General features: G+C 37.1%; 5 protein-coding genes and 1 non-coding gene across 6 annotated transcripts; 4 read left to right on the plus strand and 2 right to left on the minus strand.

Annotated features, from left to right (window-relative positions):
• Positions 1–77: 77 nt before the first annotated feature.
• On the minus strand, positions 78–6161 carry LOC117932210 (U11/U12 small nuclear ribonucleoprotein 59 kDa protein). Its single transcript, XM_034853328.1, has 9 exons — positions 5832–6161; positions 5277–5447; positions 4508–4850; positions 4308–4391; positions 1703–1768; positions 1397–1469; positions 665–1029; positions 489–529; positions 78–364 (listed from the first exon to the last, which is right to left on the minus strand). Exons 2-9 carry the CDS (start codon positions 5426–5428, stop codon positions 286–288), a joined length of 1203 nt encoding a protein of 400 aa, XP_034709219.1. The 5' UTR covers positions 5429–5447; positions 5832–6161; the 3' UTR covers positions 78–285.
• Positions 6162–6203: 42 nt separating this feature from the next.
• On the plus strand, positions 6204–6287 carry TRNAL-CAA. The gene has a single exon. It is a non-coding gene; the product is annotated as a tRNA-Leu (tRNA).
• Positions 6288–9147: 2860 nt separating this feature from the next.
• LOC117932575 (probable membrane-associated kinase regulator 6) lies at positions 9148–10462 on the minus strand. Its single transcript, XM_034853853.1, has 2 exons — positions 9526–10462; positions 9148–9432 (listed from the first exon to the last, which is right to left on the minus strand). Exons 1-2 carry the CDS (start codon positions 10166–10168, stop codon positions 9425–9427), a joined length of 651 nt encoding a protein of 216 aa, XP_034709744.1. The 5' UTR covers positions 10169–10462; the 3' UTR covers positions 9148–9424.
• Positions 10463–12425: 1963 nt separating this feature from the next.
• LOC117932731 (hevamine-A-like) lies at positions 12426–13528 on the plus strand. Its single transcript, XM_034854025.1, has one exon. It carries the CDS (start codon positions 12532–12534, stop codon positions 13426–13428), a length of 897 nt encoding a protein of 298 aa, XP_034709916.1. The 5' UTR covers positions 12426–12531; the 3' UTR covers positions 13429–13528.
• Positions 13529–14472: 944 nt separating this feature from the next.
• LOC117932655 (hevamine-A-like) lies at positions 14473–15501 on the plus strand. The gene has a single exon (XM_034853934.1). It carries the CDS (start codon positions 14473–14475, stop codon positions 15367–15369), a length of 897 nt encoding a protein of 298 aa, XP_034709825.1. The 3' UTR covers positions 15370–15501.
• Positions 15502–16779: 1278 nt separating this feature from the next.
• Positions 16780–17895, plus strand: LOC117932434 (acidic endochitinase-like). Its single transcript, XM_034853682.1, has one exon. The coding sequence runs from the start codon at positions 16846–16848 to the stop codon at positions 17740–17742; it is 897 nt and encodes a 298-aa protein (XP_034709573.1). The 5' UTR covers positions 16780–16845; the 3' UTR covers positions 17743–17895.
• The last annotated feature ends 590 nt before the right edge of the window (positions 17896–18485 follow it).

Here is an 18485-nt window from a genome sequence, read left to right on the forward strand (position 1 = left end):
CGAGAAAATTTTCTGTCTTCGAGGGAATAATTAAGAATGATAAATAATTTGATGAAACACATGGGAAAAGCAGTGAAAAAAGCTTAAAAAAGAAAACGAAATTCAAAATTTGAGTAGGCTTTGATTTTCAGTTACTTCATTGGATGATATGATTAAGCATGACATAATGCCAAAAACTGACGACTCTCAAGCCTCTAATGTCCTTTCTAAGGATTCCAAACATTGATCATATCAATTTACACATGAGAACCCCCGTGTGTGACACCAATAATGGAGGTCCAGGCTTCATTTAGGGTGGACCAGGTAAGATGCCCATATCTCATCTGCCGGAGGTGGAGGTTGAACCCAGTGGCCTGGCATCCGACTGAATTCAAACAACATGGAATAAGAAAACTGGTTAAAACGGATCATAATGATATCAATGGAGCAGCAGAGGTTAACTATCATGGGAAAGTAGGCATCTTCCAGCAAGAAATTATGTATCTTACCTTCCGCCGGGTCTTATATATGCATCCCATGCTCTTCTAACCTGCAACTCAGGATGGACACAAGATTACAGAACTGAACAAATAATGTGGATGATATGAGATGCGTTTAGAGAAACAACCTTAACGAAATATACTGCAAGAAATGTAGAAATTGAAAGGGAACTAATTAAAATCACCTCAATAAGGGTGCCCATATCAGTGTTGCTACCATGATAATAGTGATAGAATTCGATTGGTAAACTTGCTACAGAATCATAGGCTCCACCATGACTCCGTCCTTCTGATCTGTGGTTTTCCTTTTCAGTGAGTACGGTCTCAGTTGTCTTATCCTGGCTCTCATTGTTTTCGACATTTTTTGTGCTGTTTGCATCTTCTAAATCATGTTCACAGCCGGTGAGGTTTCTCCTAAATTCCTCAGCAGTTGCGATTGCGTCCTTGGCAGCATCTGTATCAGCAGCAGCCATTGCTTGTCGCTCCTCTTCCTCAACTGCAGCACGAACTCTCTCAAGGAACTTGTCATCCTCCTCGGGGAGAAAATGACCTGCATGATTATGAACCCATGATTCGTTAAACATAGAATGGAATATGTTTAAATTAGAGCACTCCTATTCAAGCCTTATGATCTTGGAAACCACATAAATACTACATAAAAGATCAATAAAACCGAGAATTTTAAGTTTATTACAGGTGCTGAGGTAATAGAACAGCGAGTATGTTGTCTGTTGATTTTAATTATCACTGAATGATCACATCAAATTCTAATATATGCATAAACAGCCCAAGAGGTGGAATTGTATTAAAAAAGTTTTCTTGTTATTGTATGATGAAAGAAGGGAGAACCAAATCAACTGAACAGAAAATGTGGCAGATATATTTAACCAATGAACAAAGATCTCAAAAAGGCTCACCTTGTTTTTTCAATTTTTGGATTCTGATGGAGCGTAACTCTTGCAGCTTATCCACAATTAAAACCATCTCAAGCTGAATTTCAAAACCTTGTATAAGATTGGATGGCCAAGAAAAAAGAACAGTAGCAACAATGATACAAAAAGGATTTCTTTTGCATGTAAGTTGTTTTCAAGTACATCAGATCAGAAGTATTCACCAAGGTTCATATGGATTAGTAACCACTGAATCTATGGTGGGAGAGTTAAAAAAGCGGATAAGCTGTCAATGTTAGGAATGTACATGTAGTAAGCCCTTAGAATTCTCACCTCAGATTCTAATGCCTTTCTCTCCTCTTTTGCTTTTAGCTTTGCAATTTCCTTCATCTTTTCCACCTGTCCACCAACAACCTTCCGTTAATAATTTGAAAATAGATAACTCTGCAACTATGTGCAAGCTGAAAACTCAGCTAGTGGATCAACATGATGCACAGAGGGGCAAACAAAACTAATAATCCTCATGTTATGAGAGTTTTACACCAGTCATCATAAACAACAAAAAAGAACTGAACACCCCCAACAAAAAAAAAAAGAAAAAAAGAAAAAAGAAAAAGAAAAAACAGCGGGAAAATACATAAAGCAAAGCCAATTAGTAAGAGCACCCAAATTTTGAAATTTTGGACCTTTTCCCTTTAATCAGCAATCCCCCTAAGTTGAGATTATCCTGTGGTACTGACCAAAAAATGCACATGAGCAAGCAGACACATGACACAACAAAGCAATAGGCGCATAAGATGGCGGTGCTTTAATCCTCATCCTCCATATCCAAACACATTCACTTACAACAACAATCTACGCTCTACAAGCTTCACATGTTGATGCCTCCTTTATGCACCAAAAACTTATTTGTGTTGTATCCATTTTCATTAAAGATGAAAATCTTGGTTTTCACGGATATATCGGTAATTGAATTTTATAGATATATCAGGAAATATCGACAAAAACTTTTACAAAAAGTATCGGTTGACGAAAATAGATCAAAACTTGTAAAAATGTTGAGGAAAGTTCCAAGAAGGGATAAAATAACAAATAATATAAACATTTAAATTGTTTTTAAAAATAATATATCTATAATATATATTGTGACATTTGGCATAACATGCAGGATTTGAAAACACATTAATATTAAATATTATAATATATTTAGTTTGAATATGTTAAAGGATATAAAAGAATGATGACACATGTATAAGTATTTTTTTATTTTAAAATATTGATAATTTTATTTATAAATTTATATTTATCTTGTATTTAGTTATTATACAAAAGATATATTAAGATAATTAAAATTGAATGATTTACAATAATTTTATTTTAATTAATTTATAATATACACATAAAAGATGTATGCCAATATATATATTGTTGTATGTGTACTAAATAATGTGTAGCAGATGTGGCCCAGTGATAAAGAGGCTCACTTCTCACCCCGGAAAACCAAGTTTGATCCTGACGTATGTTGGGGTTGTGCTTTCCCAACCCAAAAGCAAAAATTCAAAAGGAAAAGCTAGACGCAGAGCTAACATGGCGCCGATAAAATTGGTGAAAATGCTGAGAATTGTGTAAATTTGAGGGAATCAAGATATCTCCACCTCTTATCCTGTCAACACCCTCCAACACACGAAATTTCGGTGAAATATTGACGATATTTCCCAACATTTGAATCCTTGATTTTCATTAGCAAGCAAGTTATCAATTCACCTCCTTTCTCTAAATATTACAATTTAATATCAGAATCTGTTCCATACTGATTTACCAACAACAGTATATCGCTTTCCCCTTAAAACAAAACCCTCTATCCTCTCTAAATTAATTAACCTTAAGATTTCTCTCTTCTAGACAAATTATTGACCTCATACAAAATCCTCTACAGAGCAAAGATTTCTTGGGCAATCTTGCTCCCTTCCCCCCTACCTTTCTCTCTCTTTCTCTTACATGCACACTCACACACATGTCCACTGATTCGATCACATGCACGAATTTGTTTCCTCCCAGCCCTATATATGATGCATACACACTGTGTAAAACCCTCCTTTCTCTAACTGTTGCAATTTAATATCAGAATCTGTTCCATACTGATTTACCACCAACAGTATATCGCATTCCCCTTAAAACAAAACCCTCTATCCTTTCTAAATTAATTAACCTTTAGATTTTTTCTCTTCTAGAGCAACTGTTGACCTCATACAAAAAATCCTCTCCAGAGCAAAGATTTCTTGAGCAATCTTGCTCCCTTCCCCCCTTCCTTTCTCTTGCACACACACTCACACTCACACACATGTCCACTGACTCAATCACATGCACGAATTTGTTTCCAATGATGATTCCCAGCCCTATATATGAAGCATACACACCATGTAAAACCCTCCTTTCTCTAAATGTTGCAACTTAATATCAGAATCTGTTCCATACTGATTTACCAACAATAGTATATCACTTTCCCCTTAAAACAAAACCCTCTATCCTTTCTAAATTAATTAACCTTTAGATTTTTTCTCTTTGAGAGCAATTGTTGACCTCATACAAAATATCCTCTCCAGAGCAAAGATTTCTTGGGCAATCTTGCTCCCTTCCCTCCTCACTTTTTCTCTCTTTCTCTTACACACAGTCACACTCACACACATGTCCACTGACTCAATCACATGCACGAATTTGTCTCCAATGCTGACTCCCAGCCCTATATATGAAGTATATACACTATGTAAGAAAATTCATTTACCTAGCTTGACTTTGCACTAAGGGGATTTAGCATAGTTGTTGAAATGGCCACTAGCCAAACTCAACAATAAAACATAATAAGTTAAACAGGGCAAACCAGAAAACGCATAATACAAAATACAAAATTTACACTGAAAATACATTATAATTGTGATACCTTTCGTTTGGCAATATCCTTGGCAATCTCACGAACCCTCCACTCATCAGCTTCTTGATCAGCTTGGTCAAATCGCTCACGCTCCTAAAACTCATTATAAGAAAAGTAAGCAAACAAAACAAGAAACTTTTGCAAATCAAAGTTGAGAATAAGCGGGGGATGGGGCCACAGCACATTAAAACAAATCTAGCTATAACCACCTTTGCAAGCATTTCAGCTATGTGTTTCCTCTTTTTCTTCCTCCAATGTTTATTTCGCTTGGATTTGTGTATTTTATTAGCTAATCTAACTGCTGCAGATTTTTCCTCCCAAGGGCTTGTTTCATCTGCGATAACTCTAAATGGTTCAAGCTGAAATCTTAATTTTGACATCAATGCATTTGCAGCTTCCACTGAACACAATTCTTGAGATTCAAAACTAATCCTCCTATCTTCTAGCAATTTTGAAAACCCACAAACTGAAGTGTCAACAGACCCACCATCTGCATCCTGCTTTGACCCTTTACCATCCTTTATCATAATCAACATCTCTAGCTCTTTCTGCCTGTTAAAAAAGGTAACTTTATTATAGCAAATGTAGTCAACAGCATAACCTTCATCACAAATAGAAAAAAAAGAAAAAAAACAAGACATTACGTTCGATCCATGCAAGTACAAAGATCCAAATGAAAATAAGAACAAAGAAAAAAAGAGACCACAAACAAAATTACAATATGAACAAGAGAAACAGAAAATACAACCACCATGAAAGGAGCCGAGGTTTGTTAGGGGAGGTAGAGGCTAAAGCAAAGGATGGAAGGGGCGGTTCCCATTGTTGTATGCAGGTTCATATGGGAAATATATATATATATATATATATATATATATATAAGTAAGAAAAGGTATATTAAAGCGCTTGACAAATATGGGAAAAATAATTCACAACTTCATATTCAGATCATGATTCAATTTGAAACAAAGAACTACTTACATCGCTTTTGCAATGCTGATAGTATCTTTCAAATCTCGCATTCGGTCTTGCACATTTGTGGTCTCCCAGAAAGCACTAGACGGTGGTAGGTTGGGTGGTAACATGGGAATCCAGGAAGGAGGATTCCCTGATGGGAAAGGCACTGGATTCATCGCTAAGACAAAGATTCAGCTGAAAACATAAGTTGAAAGTATCAATAAGACTATGATCTAAAGTTCCAATACCGTGCATTGCTGAAATAAATATTTAAAGCCTTAATTGGTTGTCTAGAAATGGAATTGGACTTGGAACTAGAGTGCCCAGTTCCAAATATTTGGCTTTTGAATTGAAGTTCTGCGAACCCTAGAGTCCCCATCTCTCCAAGTCCGGAGTTTGATTGCTTTCTAGTACAAATACCAGTGGCTTTAGAATTGAATGAAAAATCTCAAAAACCAAAATCTACGGTAAACCAAGATTTCTCAATTCCACAGAATTGGAGTCCCAAATTAAACCCAATTCGTACAAGTGCAGCCAAAGAAATATCATGTTTAGGGCTATAATAATTCATTTCAATACCTCGAAAAAGCTTCGTCCGAGAATCAGCAGATCAGAAAATGAATCCAAAACTTTTACGTCCGTAATTACCCTCTAATCCTCTGTTTGGTTGGTAAGAAAATTTACACAAAAACAAAAAGAATTAGAATCTCTGACTTGAATTTTTCATCGTTCAGCACAACCGAACTACATTGAAGTACTTGTCACAGTCGAGTGACTTTTCCATCTCCCAAAAATCAACACAACGATCACTATAGGTCAATTTCTTTCGGTTTTCTTTGTTTTATCAGCGACCGAACGGGGGAAAGTTGATTTGAACGAAGGGAAGGATTATTTAAACCCTAGCTTACGCAGAAAGTAAACTAAAATTAAGATTGAAGAATAATATGTCAAGTCAGGATGGCCGAGTGGTCTAAGGCGCCAGACTCAAGTTCTGGTCTTCGAGAGAAGGCGTGGGTTCAAATCCCACTTCTGACATTTTCCAAAAAAAAAATTAATTTTCATATTCTACCTTCTTTCAAAAATTTAAATTTTTTAAATCAAATTCTATTTAATATCATTAATTTTCCTATCCTACATATTTTTATTTGGGATTTTTAATTTTGTTGGATACACCAATATTGTTTTAAAAATTCTAAATTAAAATTTTAATTACAAAATCCCACTTTCACATTTTTTAAAATTAATTTCATTAACTTTCTTATTCCACATTTTTTGAAAATTTTAAATCTTCTTAATCAATTTCTATTTAATTTCAATAATTTGGTTATTCTACATTTTTTTTTGGGAATTTAAATTTTCTTAATCAATTTCTATTACACATTTTTTTTGGAAAACAATAATATATGTTCTAAATATATTAATTTCATTAATATATTATTTCTATTTAAATTCATTAATTTCCCTATTTTACATATTTTTATTTGGGAATTTAAATTTACTTGGATTCACCAATATATGTTCTAAAAATTCTAAAATAAAATTTTAATAAAAAAATCCCACTTTGATATATACATTTTTAATTAATTTCATTAGTTTTATTATTCTATATTTTTTTGGTGAATATAAATTATCATAATTAATTTCTATTTAATTTCAATAATTTTCTTATCCTACATTTTTTTTTAGGAATTTAAATTTTCTTATTCAATTTCTATTACAATTTTTTTTGAAAAATTATAATTCTAATCACGTTAATTAACCAAGGATCCACCAATATATGTTCTAAAAATTCTAAATTAAAATTTTTAACAAATTAAATGGTATTTAAAATAAATTTTTTATATTAGTTGACGTGATTGATCTCGATAATATTTAAATTAAATGGTATTTAAATTTTGAGTTAAAAGTTGATGATATTCAAAATAGATGCTCCAATATTAGTATTCTTTCCTTCCCAAATTAGAAAAAAAAACAATTATAAATAAATGAGTATTAAAAAATAAAATATAGAAAAAAAAAACTCTAGAAATTATAACTATTGATAAAATATCAAAAAAAAAAAAAGAAGAATAAATCATTTTCCCACTTTGATTGGATGCTAGCTTTGGACATTGGTATCCAAATTAAGGCCACTTTCTCTAAGAAATATCCTAATCATAAAGTTTTGGATTATTGTTGTAGATGGATACTCATAACTTTGAAAGGTCCTATGCCCATAACAAAATAGAAAGAAAGCAAGGCTTAATGCCTTCATAATTCTTCTCTTTTTCCAAGTTGGGCAAATTCAACACCCCCACAAATCTATACTTCCTAATCTAAGCACCAACACTCAACACACATTTTGCATTGTCTCTTCACTTGTAACAAAATTTCATATCCAAAAATCTCATCCAAAATCAAGCAATAGGTGCTTTGATGAACATACCCTCAAGTGCCCCTCCATTTGGGTATTTTTCAGCCTTGTGGGCAACAAGGACTCCTGCACTATCTCATTTGCCCTATTCAGTTGTTGTAAAGAGACCATGGGAAACCCCATTTTTGCCTTGTTGGTCCCCCCTCATATCGGGTCCTTAGAGGAATCTTATTGGCCATTTTATGCAGTTAGTCCCCTTGAATGATCCATCACAAGGTGCCCATCCTCAAACCCTAGCAACATCTGGTGCAGCTTTTATCTAATGCAATGATCTGAAGTCTGAATTTGTCTCAAATATGAATAGAAATCGATACAAAATGTCAGTTCGATACTTCATATTTGAGATAGAAGTTAAAATGTTTTTATTTTTTGTATTGAAAATCTATTAAGACTTCAGACAAAGAAAAAAGTTCCAACATGCTATTGTGAACACAAAGAGAAGGTGGCAGCTATGGTCAACCCTTTCAATGGAGGCAACAATGACCTATGACCGACATTTCCGACACGCAACGTGAAGGGAGACCTTCTGGGTCCCGGCAGCCTGGTGGTTAAGCTCAATCTTTTTCGACCATTAGGCCTAAAGATGAGTAATCAAGTCTAAAAAGTCAAGTCCCACAAGCCTTAATCAGAATGCAGAAACGGGAATGTGTATTCCTATATTGGGATTGAGAGCTCTCTCTACCTTGAGCCTTGATGTTATTTTGGTCGCGACTTGGGACAATGACTGAATCAGGACGCGTAGCGGGGACAAGAGAGGTGGAGAAAGGGCTTGGTCTCCTCAACCTAATCCAAAGCCTCTAGCAACAAGAGAGAACAAATGAGTGGTGATGAGAGTCGTAGGTGGAGGGTGTTTCATGAGAGGTGAAGTTTGAAGAAAGAAAACAAAAAGGGAAATGAATAGAGACAGAAGGTGATGGAATCAGCTGTGGCTCTTCTCCTAGCATATTTCGTCCATGTCCCCCCATGGTCACCTCTCTCCATCCTCTTTCACACACAACAACAAACACAAACCTCTATTTGGATCTCAGCTTTACTCTATTGTTTAATGCAGGATTCACAATAAGAACAGTGTGCATATGATATAATTTGATAAACAAATCATGACATTATAATCTTAATATTTCATCATACAAGGCTATATATATATCAAAATGTTGAAGTGATGCATGCCCAAATAACTCTATGCACAAAGTCCATCCCAGGAGCGTAAAACACGTCAAGACTAGAGGGAATAATAGCGGTGGAGACAGGGACAGATTTCATCAACAAGGACACATTAAGGAAGAAGAGCGCAAAAAGAGGAAATGAGACCATTTGAGGGCCCTTCAAGTTTGAGTTCCACTGCACACATAAAAACTTTGCTTCTTCCTCTTTCATTGTTGTGGACAAAATTCATCTTTTATTCCCTAGGTCGGCAATTCCACAGGAACATGGAATGTGAATTCCTTCCAGGGGATATGATAAAAACCCGAAAAATATTGAAAACCCTGAAATCAAATTATACTTAATGAGAGGTTTGAAATTTCTTCTCCTTACAAGAGCAAGAAGAAAAATGATATATAGTATTTAGTTTGTTTAACATGAGAATTTCCATGGTTAAGACTTAAGAGTATCATAGGCAAAAATTTACATAAACAGCCGTGAAGCAAGAGGGCAGAAAAGGGACAAACAACAATTACTGGTGCTTAATATCTTGCCATGCATTTCTAGAAGCTCTTCTTCCTTCAATCTTTTTCACCCATTTTGCATAAAGCAAGTCTCATTTTTCTGCAATTAATAATGGAAAAAGATCAGAAACATGATAAAAGATTTATAACTAATTAATATATGATTAAGAAAATAGAGAGAGCAACAAGATACCAATTGATCTTTTGCAGTAGAGAACTGCCTCATGGATTGAGCTCTCCATGTGACACCAATCACCTACGGAGGAAGATGCACTTTGCTGCAGAGATGGTTGTGGTGAACCCCTCCAAGTCTTAGCTTCCCACAGTCTCCTATCAATATCATCTACTCTAATACTTTTTCTTGAGCCACCTATTTTTCCGCGCAAAGGCCTAAAAAATCCAAAACATTTACACAAGGCACTCTTTGATGATTTTTGCCATTTTCTGAAGAAACTACAATGAATTCCCACTGCTGGAATACCAGGTCTTGAGGGAAGTGAAGAAACAGGCACAGAGGAAAGGGAGTGTGAGGTGTCCAACGCCTCTTTCTTTGATGGATCGATGAACATAGGCACGATGAATCCGTTGGAGAAAACCTCATCAGCATGAATGAGAGCAACAGAAGACTGAGAGGTGGGAACATCAAAGTTAAAATTCTGGGCTTCATCCATCAATCTCTGAGACTTTAAAACATTGTAGTTCTTTCCCTTGGATGTGGCTTCATCGGAGATGTCAAGAGATGTTCTGAGGGGACTCCCAAGACCATCAAGAGATGATTTTACATTTATGAGCCAACTATATGAAAAGCTTTCAACAGCTAGAGGTGAGGTTTCCATGGTCAATCAGCAACTGTTTGGAGTATGAGGGAAATAAAAAAGATTGGAAGCTTATATATAATCATGTGAGGGAAAGGGCTTCACATGATTTATATCTCAGAATAGCCACAGAATCATGGTGACCACAAGTGCATGGATTCTCTATTCAACAATAATCAAGTGAAGACACATGTAACAGAAAAAGAGGACACCTAATGGACATTGGTTTTCATTTTCTTCTTCTTAATTCCCCTAATTATTGGTTGAATGTGTCATTACTTGACTCAGGACATAAAATTCTAGTCACCTTCAATGTTGAAGCACATCAAACAAGTTCCATTCTTAGAAAAATTCTGTTTCTTTCTTCTTGAAAATTTCTTCAGATTTCAACATAGGAAAAGCAATTCAGAAGAAAATTACAGAAAATGAATAGAAAAAAGAAAAAGAAGTTGAACTTTATCAAAGACTGGACCTGAAGTTTGTAGCAGTTAACCAGTTCCTTTGATCTATTCAAGGAAATTCTTAAAAAACAAAGAATAAAAATAAATAAATAGCTGTTAAATATATATTATTTTTATGATTTTTTTATTGTCTTCTAGAAGCATTTTCACAAATTAGTAAGCCAGAGAGTTGATAATAACTTCAAGAAGATATCCTATATCTAAGATATTGATTTACAATATCCTTCACTACATCAAAGAAACGGTCTAATCTTGAAAATCCAAATGTCCTGATAACAATGAGTGTTAATAAACTAAGCCATAGGCCTCTAGAAATTGTCACTTAATTATGTTCTAATAGTGATGCTTGATGCCTGCAGTATTGCAGCCTTGTCTTCTTGCAGGGGATGTAGCTCTTACTACAAACAAGAGAAACAGAGACACTTATTTGACAGGTGATTAAAACTAAAGAGTTAACATGGGTCTCCCACAAAACCTGAAGTTGGGGCAGAATGTTTGTGCAATCAGGGGAAACAAAGACCAGTCAAAAGACCAAAACAGTACAGAAATTGAATTGGTAGAGGAGTGTTGGGAAAAATCAGCCAAAGTTTGAGAAGATGAATACTGAATTCTGTCATCACCAGACATATATGTATGTACATGGGCATATATTGAATATGGTATGATGTGCCTTGAATATATTCAAAAACAAAAATGAAATACACACACCTAGTGGTTTCTGGAGTGAAGAAAGTTGGATTTGAAAAAGACAAGAAAATGAGTTTTATAGTAAAAGAGAAAATTCAAGCTTTCACATCCAGCAACAGTGGTGAGTGAATGTGATTGCAGGTTCAAATCTTCACAGGCCTAAGTTCCAAGGCTGGAGAGGGGGTCTTGTTCTTTTCACTTAAAAGTGCCAGTAAACTTCTTATTAGAATGCTTCAAAGCAAAAGAACAAAAGCAATAGACAACTGCCACAATATTCTGAAGACAAACACCTGGTGATCAGAAATGGGGAATTGACATAAAACCAGAGGAGGTTCCCTCTTTTTTCAAAATGGAGATGCCTGCCAAAGGCAACCCATGCGTGTGTATGTGTACACTGTTTGTCAAAAGAGTCCCAACCAGAGACATTCTTTAAGCCAAGATGACTGAATTAAGCGTTGAGAATTCAATATGCCATACATGATCATTGAGAAGGGTGGAGAGGGAGTCATTTTCACTGAAAAGTGGAAAGCATTTTTTTTTTTTTTTTATTCTGAAAGAAAATGGCATGAGGATTCCTCGGTTCCAGGAAGAAGCTTGCTTTCAAACGCTAGTACCAAGGCTGATTCTGGATCACTCCGAAACTCCAGCCCTTGTAACAGTCTTGCTAAAGACGGTCCAAAACGCATCGTTTCGTCGAAAAGTTTCAAGCAACCATCGCCTCTCCGCTTTGCTCAAGTTAAAACGCAGCGTTTTGACTGCCAAAAAACGTAGAAACTTTTCTCCGTTTTGCTCTTGTTAAAATTGCTACACCAAAGAAACTGACTCACATGCTCCATGGTGCCTGAGGAGACGATGAAAGAAAAATAATTTCTAGATTAACTACAAATCCTTCGAAAAAAAATCCAAATCCACTGCAAATGGGTTCGAGTTTCAATCAAAAACACAAATTTTTTCAGTAGGAAATTCAGCAAAATGGACGAACTAAGGGCATACAGACGACAACAACTAGAAGACATGGCGAATTTCGTAAGAATTTTCTTACCTTCTAGCCTGCCGTCTGCGTGAATCCAACACTATTCATTGATATTTCAAGAGAAAAAGGCAGGAGACAGAGTGGCTGATAAGGAAAGTTCCTTAGCATAAGCCCAGAAATATGATTTTCACGGTATACAAACATCATTCCCCTGTAAAAACCAGGGTGAGTGAAGGCCTTGCAGGCTGAAAATACAGCACAGAATGGAATTCCAGTTGGGAATCTCACTGCCAATCCTCTCTTTGGTAATTCTGATACTGGCACAAGGCTCTGAAGCTGGTGGAATCGCCATCTATTGGGGCCAGAATGGAAATGAAGGCACATTGGCAGAGACTTGTGCCGCAGGGAACTATGATTTTGTGAACTTAGCTTTTCTTTCAACATTTGGAAATGGTCGGACTCCCATGATCAACCTTGCAGGTCACTGTGATCCATACAGTAATGGCTGTACTGATTTGAGCACTGAGATAAAATCATGTCAAGCAAGAGGTATTAAGGTGATGCTTTCTCTTGGAGGAGGGGTGGTCAGCTACAGCCTTGCCTCAAAGGAAGACGCCAGGCAAGTCGCGACTTACCTCTGGAACAACTTCTTGGGGGGTCATTCGTCTTCTCGTCCACTTGGTCCAGCGGTTTTGGATGGAATCGACTTTGATATCGAAGGAGGAACGAGCGACCACTGGGACGATCTCGCCAGGTACCTTTCTGGATACAGCAAGAAAGGCAAGAAGGTGTACTTAACTGCAGCTCCCCAATGCCCATTCCCTGATGCTTGGGTTGGAGGTGCCCTGAAGACAGGCCTTTTCGATTTTGTTTGGGTTCAATTCTACAACAACCCGCCTTGTCAGTACACTTCTGGGAATGTTGGCAACCTTGAAGATGCATGGAAGCAGTGGAATTCAGATATCTCAGCCACGAAGATCTTCCTAGGCCTGCCTGCAGCTCCTGAGGCAGCAGGGAGTGGCTTCATTCCAGTAGCTGATCTCACATCTACTGTGCTTCCAGCCATAAAGGGTTCTGCCAAGTATGGAGGTGTTATGCTGTGGTCCAAGTACTATGATGATCAAACTGGATACAGTTCGTCTATCAAGAGCCATGTTTAGAACCAAGCATTTATCTCTTTTTCTGTATCTTCTCTGTTAATTCCTCTACTTGTGTTACTACTATTTCTAAAATATATGCAGATTTGTTCTTTTCCATTTATTTTCCCTCTATTGGAACATTTTTCTTTCCCACATATCTCTAAGCTTTAATTGTCTCATTGCAAGCTCAACATAGAAAATACCACTTCAACTCATCTTCAGCATTGTGATGCATTTTAAACTTTGAATTAAATTCATGCCTTAACAACATCTAAGAGCCGGAAGGAGGTTGTTAATCACAGATAATATGAGCAGAACATGGACCGTCTTCTGACCCTTTACCGGAAAATCCCAATGGTTCTGTTAGTAAAAGATGGCTTCTTATATGGATTTCAGCGTTTGATGATTAATTCAGCTCAAGCTGTGAATGCCCCAGAAGAATAAATCGCCTAATGCCCATGTCAAAGAGGAAAGAAAAGAAAATTTTCCATGTTAATTTACATGTGAAAACCAATTTTCCACATTCAATATGTCAACTACACTCATTTTATCTGTGGCCAAAGATATCATGAAGACACATTTTAGTAGTGATTAGTGAAAAGCTAACCACATATGAACCCCTGGTGACGAATTCATACACTAAGCATAACTAGCAAAGAAATTGAACTCTAATCCTCTGTATGGTCTATGAGAAGACAAGACAAGGAAAGGGAAACAAGCTTGGAATATTTTAAGACTCCTTACCAGTTAACTGCAGGAATAGCAAAATGGACAAATCAGGAGCAGCTAGAAGACAAGGACTAAGAGACGAGGCTAATTTCATGTGTGACTCTGCTTACCTTCTAACTCACCGTCTGCGTGAAGCTAACAATATTTATTCAAGTGTTAAGAGATAATAACAGGAGACAAAGTGGCTGTTAAGGCACGATTTCATGGACATAACTACAGAAATTAGAATCGGAGTATATGGACATCCTTTGCTTATAAAAGCCATGCTCTTCTAACATAGTTCAGCACAACTTTTCTAGTGACTCAAGGCCTAGCAGACTGAAAATCTAGCATACAATGGCATTGCAATCGATAATCTCATTGTCAGTGCTCTCTCTGGTAATGCTGATCCTAGCAAGAGGTTCTGATGCTGGTGGAATTGCTATCTACTGGGGTCAGAATGGAAATGAAGGCACTTTAGCAGAGACTTGTGGGACAGGGAACTATGACTTTGTGAACATAGCTTTTCTTTCAACATTTGGAAATGGCCAGACTCCCATGATCAACCTTGCTGGTCACTGTGATCCATACAGTAATGGCTGCACTGGCTTAAGCTCAGACATAAACTCATGTCAAGCAAAAGGCATCAAGGTGATACTCTCCATTGGAGGAGGAGCTGGGAGCTACTACCTTACCTCCAAGGAAGATGCTGGGCAAGTCGCAACTTACCTCTGGAACAACTTCTTGGGGGGGCAGTCGTCTTCTCGTCCACTTGGTCCAGCTGTTTTGGATGGAATTGACTTTGACATTGAAGGAGGAACGAACCAACATTGGGACGATCTTGCCACGTTCCTTTCTGGATACAGCAAGAAAGGCAAGAAGGTGTATTTAACTGCAGCTCCCCAATGCCCATTCCCTGATGCTTGGGTTGGAGGTGCCCTTAAGACTGGCCTTTTCGATTATGTTTGGGTTCAATTCTACAACAACCCACCTTGCCAGTACACGTCTGGGAATGTTGGCAGCCTTGAAGATGCATGGAAGCAGTGGACTTCAGATATCCCAGCCACGAAGATCTTCCTAGGCCTGCCTGCAGCTCCTGATGCAGCAGGAAGTGGCTTCATTCCGGTAGGTGATCTCAAATCAACTGTGCTTCCAGCCATTAAGGATTCTGCCAAGTATGGAGGTGTTATGCTGTGGTCCAAGTACTATGATGACCAAACTGGATACAGTTCTTCTATCAAAAGTGATGTTTAAAGCTAAGAAATAATCTCTAGTAGCTTATTGTGAACAAGTTACAGAGCTTGTGTGTCTTCTATATGTGATTTCCCTTTGCTTGTATCATTGTCATGTATTAAATATAAGCGGATATATTTTTCTACTTATATTTTCCCTTTGTGACCATGTTCCTAAACTCACCAAAAATCTGCATACTCAAATTGGAAACTGCCCCAGTACCATTGACTACTAGACTAATTGAGATTCTAATAGTACCTTATAAAACTATATTCGACTAATAATTATTTGAGATACAATATTCTGGACCTCAACTAGGAGGGATTGCCCTGTCTAGCAGAAATCGGGCTAAAATGAGCTTTGTTGTTTGGGAACATGGTTGAGATCAGAATCATCTTCCTCAGCTCAAAACTTGACTGGTCAGATCCCTTAGGAGTTTTCACTAAGCCAACTTGATTGGAAAATCATAAGACGACATATTCAACCATTTAAACTCAGTTCACATGGTATTTTAAGCTCTTGGTTGGGCATTCCAAGAAATTCCACAAGTAATTCCAAGCCAAGTTATGATAAAAATTTCAACGGAGTTTTCCCAGGAAAAAGACCATGCTGATTCTCATCAACCAAACAGCTGTCTTTGTCTGATTCAATTAGTTAAATATCAGTTTTCACCATTTAGCAAGTGTAGACAGCATCCCCTTTTGACAGAAACTTCCATAAATATTAACCATCAACTTCTGTGGAAAAGTGACTTCAGTAACACTGCAAAGACAAAATCAACGAGCAGGAAAACAAACATTAGAGCAGAAGGTGCTGAGGGCTAAGGAGATAAGAATTTTCTAACCCTGTACATTGCATACTCAAAAACCGAAAATTGGCCTAATAGGATTGGATACTTTCTTAACTATGATAGGTTGTCCTGCTGCAGCAATTCAAAATGAAGTTAAAAAAACTTGTTAGAATTCCCCTGAGGGTTCGTCTTTCTCAAAAGGAACTTTGTTGTTTTAGGACATGATCCAGAATAGCATCAACTTCCTTCACTCAGTACTTGACTGAATCACTTCCTTCGGAGTTTTCACTCTAACATATAGCTCCAAATCATTGCAGCTCAGTCCCAAAACTTTTTTAGCTCTCAGTTGGGCATCTCAAGATATAACAAGTCACTCCACATGTGATTCCAAACTAGATTGTGATAGAAATTGCAAAGGTGTTTTTTCCCAAGATTCTTCTTCTTTTTTTCTTATCTTTTCTTAGTTGTACTTGTACCACTCCATTAGGACACTGAAAATATAGCGGAGAAGACAAAAATGTACTCATTCTAATTCATAGATCATCGAAAGCATGTCTGGAATCATTGAATATATACAAAAATACCATGTCACTGTCTAAATCAAAGGACAAAGTTGAAACTCTGGTAGAATGGACTATAAAGGCAATGGTTCACTAGCATTATTGGCGAAAAGAAGCAACACAGCCTGCTAGAATTCAGTACAGACAATGGCATCTCCATCTCCATTTTCAATTACTTTTCTATCTTTTATAATTCTATTACTGGTTATTGGTTCAGATGCTGGAGGAATTGCTATCTACTGGGGTCAGAATGGAAATGAAGGCACTTTAGCAGAGACTTGTGGGACAGGGAACTATGACTTTGTGAACATAGCTTTTCTTTCAACATTTGGAAATGGCCAGACTCCCATGATCAACCTTGCTGGTCACTGTGATCCATACAGTAATGGCTGCACTGGCTTAAGCTCAGACATAAACTCATGTCAAGCAAAAGGCATCAAGGTGATGCTTTCTCTTGGAGGGGCAGCAGGCAGCTACTACCTTGCATCCTCAGAGGATGCTAGGCAAGTAGCAGCTTATCTATGGGACAATTTCCTGGGAGGAAAGTCATCTTCTCGTCCTCTTGGAGAGGCGGTTTTGGATGGAATCGACTTTGATATTGAAGGAGGGACAAACCAACATTGGGATGAACTTGCCCAGTACCTTTCTGGATATAGCAAGAAGGGCAAGAAAGTGTACTTAACTGCAGCTCCCCAGTGTCCATTCCCTGATGCTTGGGTGGGAGGTGCCCTTATGACCAGCCTTTTTGACTATGTTTGGGTTCAATTCTACAACAACCCCCCTTGCCAGTACTCTTCAGGCAACATTGACAACCTCAAAGATGCATGGAAACAGTGGAATTCTGATATCCCAGCCACGAAGATCTTCCTAGGCCTGCCTGCAGCTCCTGAGGCAGCAGGAAGTGGCTTCATTCCAGTAGATGATCTCAAATCAACTGTGCTTCCAGCCATCAAGGGTTCTTCCAAGTATGGAGGAGTTATGCTGTGGTCCAAGTACTATGATGACCAAACTGGATATAGCTCTTCCATCAAAAGCCATGTCTAAAACTAATCAGTAAGAAGAGTCCCGTATCGCTACATGTGAATAAGTTTCTTAATGAAGGGTCTCTGTATGACTATCTTCTATAAGTAATCTATCTGTATGCCTAATATGTGTTGCTATCGTGTATAAAATACATGCAGATTTGTGTATTCTCCATGAACGTTCCCTTTCTTTCTCTTCTTGTCTATGACTTGGTAAACAAACTAATACCACCCACCCCCTTTTATCCGAAAATTCTATGACTATTAGCTATCAGTTTCTGCCAAAAGTGACTTCAATGACACTGCAAAGACTAAAAAAATAAGCCAAAAACCACACATGACGACACAATTTGTTAAGGGCTAAAGAGTGAATTTTCCGAACCATGTTTGTTTACTATTCCTGGAACTTGGAAACAAGGAAACAACTCAATAACTTGTCAGAATTCAAATGCAAATTTATTTGGAATCTTCGATAGTTATTGGGATATCCCGCATGGGTGAGGGAAAATTTTCCAACACTTGTATTTATGTGTTCCTCTTAAATATAGATGCATTTTAAAACGTGGGAATCCTTTAGGGGCAGAGCAAACAGTATTTATATGATGGGACACGGGTTATTACATATGGTATCAGAATAATCTCGAACCTAGTGTGTGAGTTTGTTTGCCCCTTCAAGTATCCTACAGAATTGTAAGGTAGTTGTAATATTTCATATTGAATAGAGGAATAAGTTCCCAATACTATATATGAGCTTCTCCTAAATAT

The sequence above is a fragment of the Vitis riparia genome, chromosome 15, assembly GCF_004353265.1.
Source record: "Vitis riparia cultivar Riparia Gloire de Montpellier isolate 1030 chromosome 15, EGFV_Vit.rip_1.0, whole genome shotgun sequence".
NCBI classification, from domain to species: Eukaryota; Viridiplantae; Streptophyta; class Magnoliopsida; order Vitales; family Vitaceae; genus Vitis; species Vitis riparia.

Excerpts from the sequence above, each read along its gene's own strand:
- LOC117932210 (XM_034853328.1), bottom strand. The coding sequence starts at position 5,428 with ATGAATCCAGTGCCTTTCCCATCAGGGAATCCTCCTTCCTGGATTCCC. Across the intron at positions 1,769-4,307 it reads AGGATATTGCCAAACGAAAG|GTGGAAAAGATGAAGGAAAT; the intron begins GTATCACAATTA and ends GTTGGTGGACAG. Across the intron at positions 1,470-1,702 it reads GAAAGGCATTAGAATCTGAG|CTTGAGATGGTTTTAATTGT; the intron begins GTGAGAATTCTA and ends TTTGAAATTCAG.
- LOC117932575 (XM_034853853.1), bottom strand. The coding sequence starts at position 10,168 with ATGGAAACCTCACCTCTAGCTGTTGAAAGCTTTTCATATAGTTGGCTC.
- LOC117932731 (XM_034854025.1), top strand. The coding sequence starts at position 12,532 with ATGGAATTCCAGTTGGGAATCTCACTGCCAATCCTCTCTTTGGTAATT.
- LOC117932655 (XM_034853934.1), top strand. The coding sequence starts at position 14,473 with ATGGCATTGCAATCGATAATCTCATTGTCAGTGCTCTCTCTGGTAATG.
- LOC117932434 (XM_034853682.1), top strand. The coding sequence starts at position 16,846 with ATGGCATCTCCATCTCCATTTTCAATTACTTTTCTATCTTTTATAATT.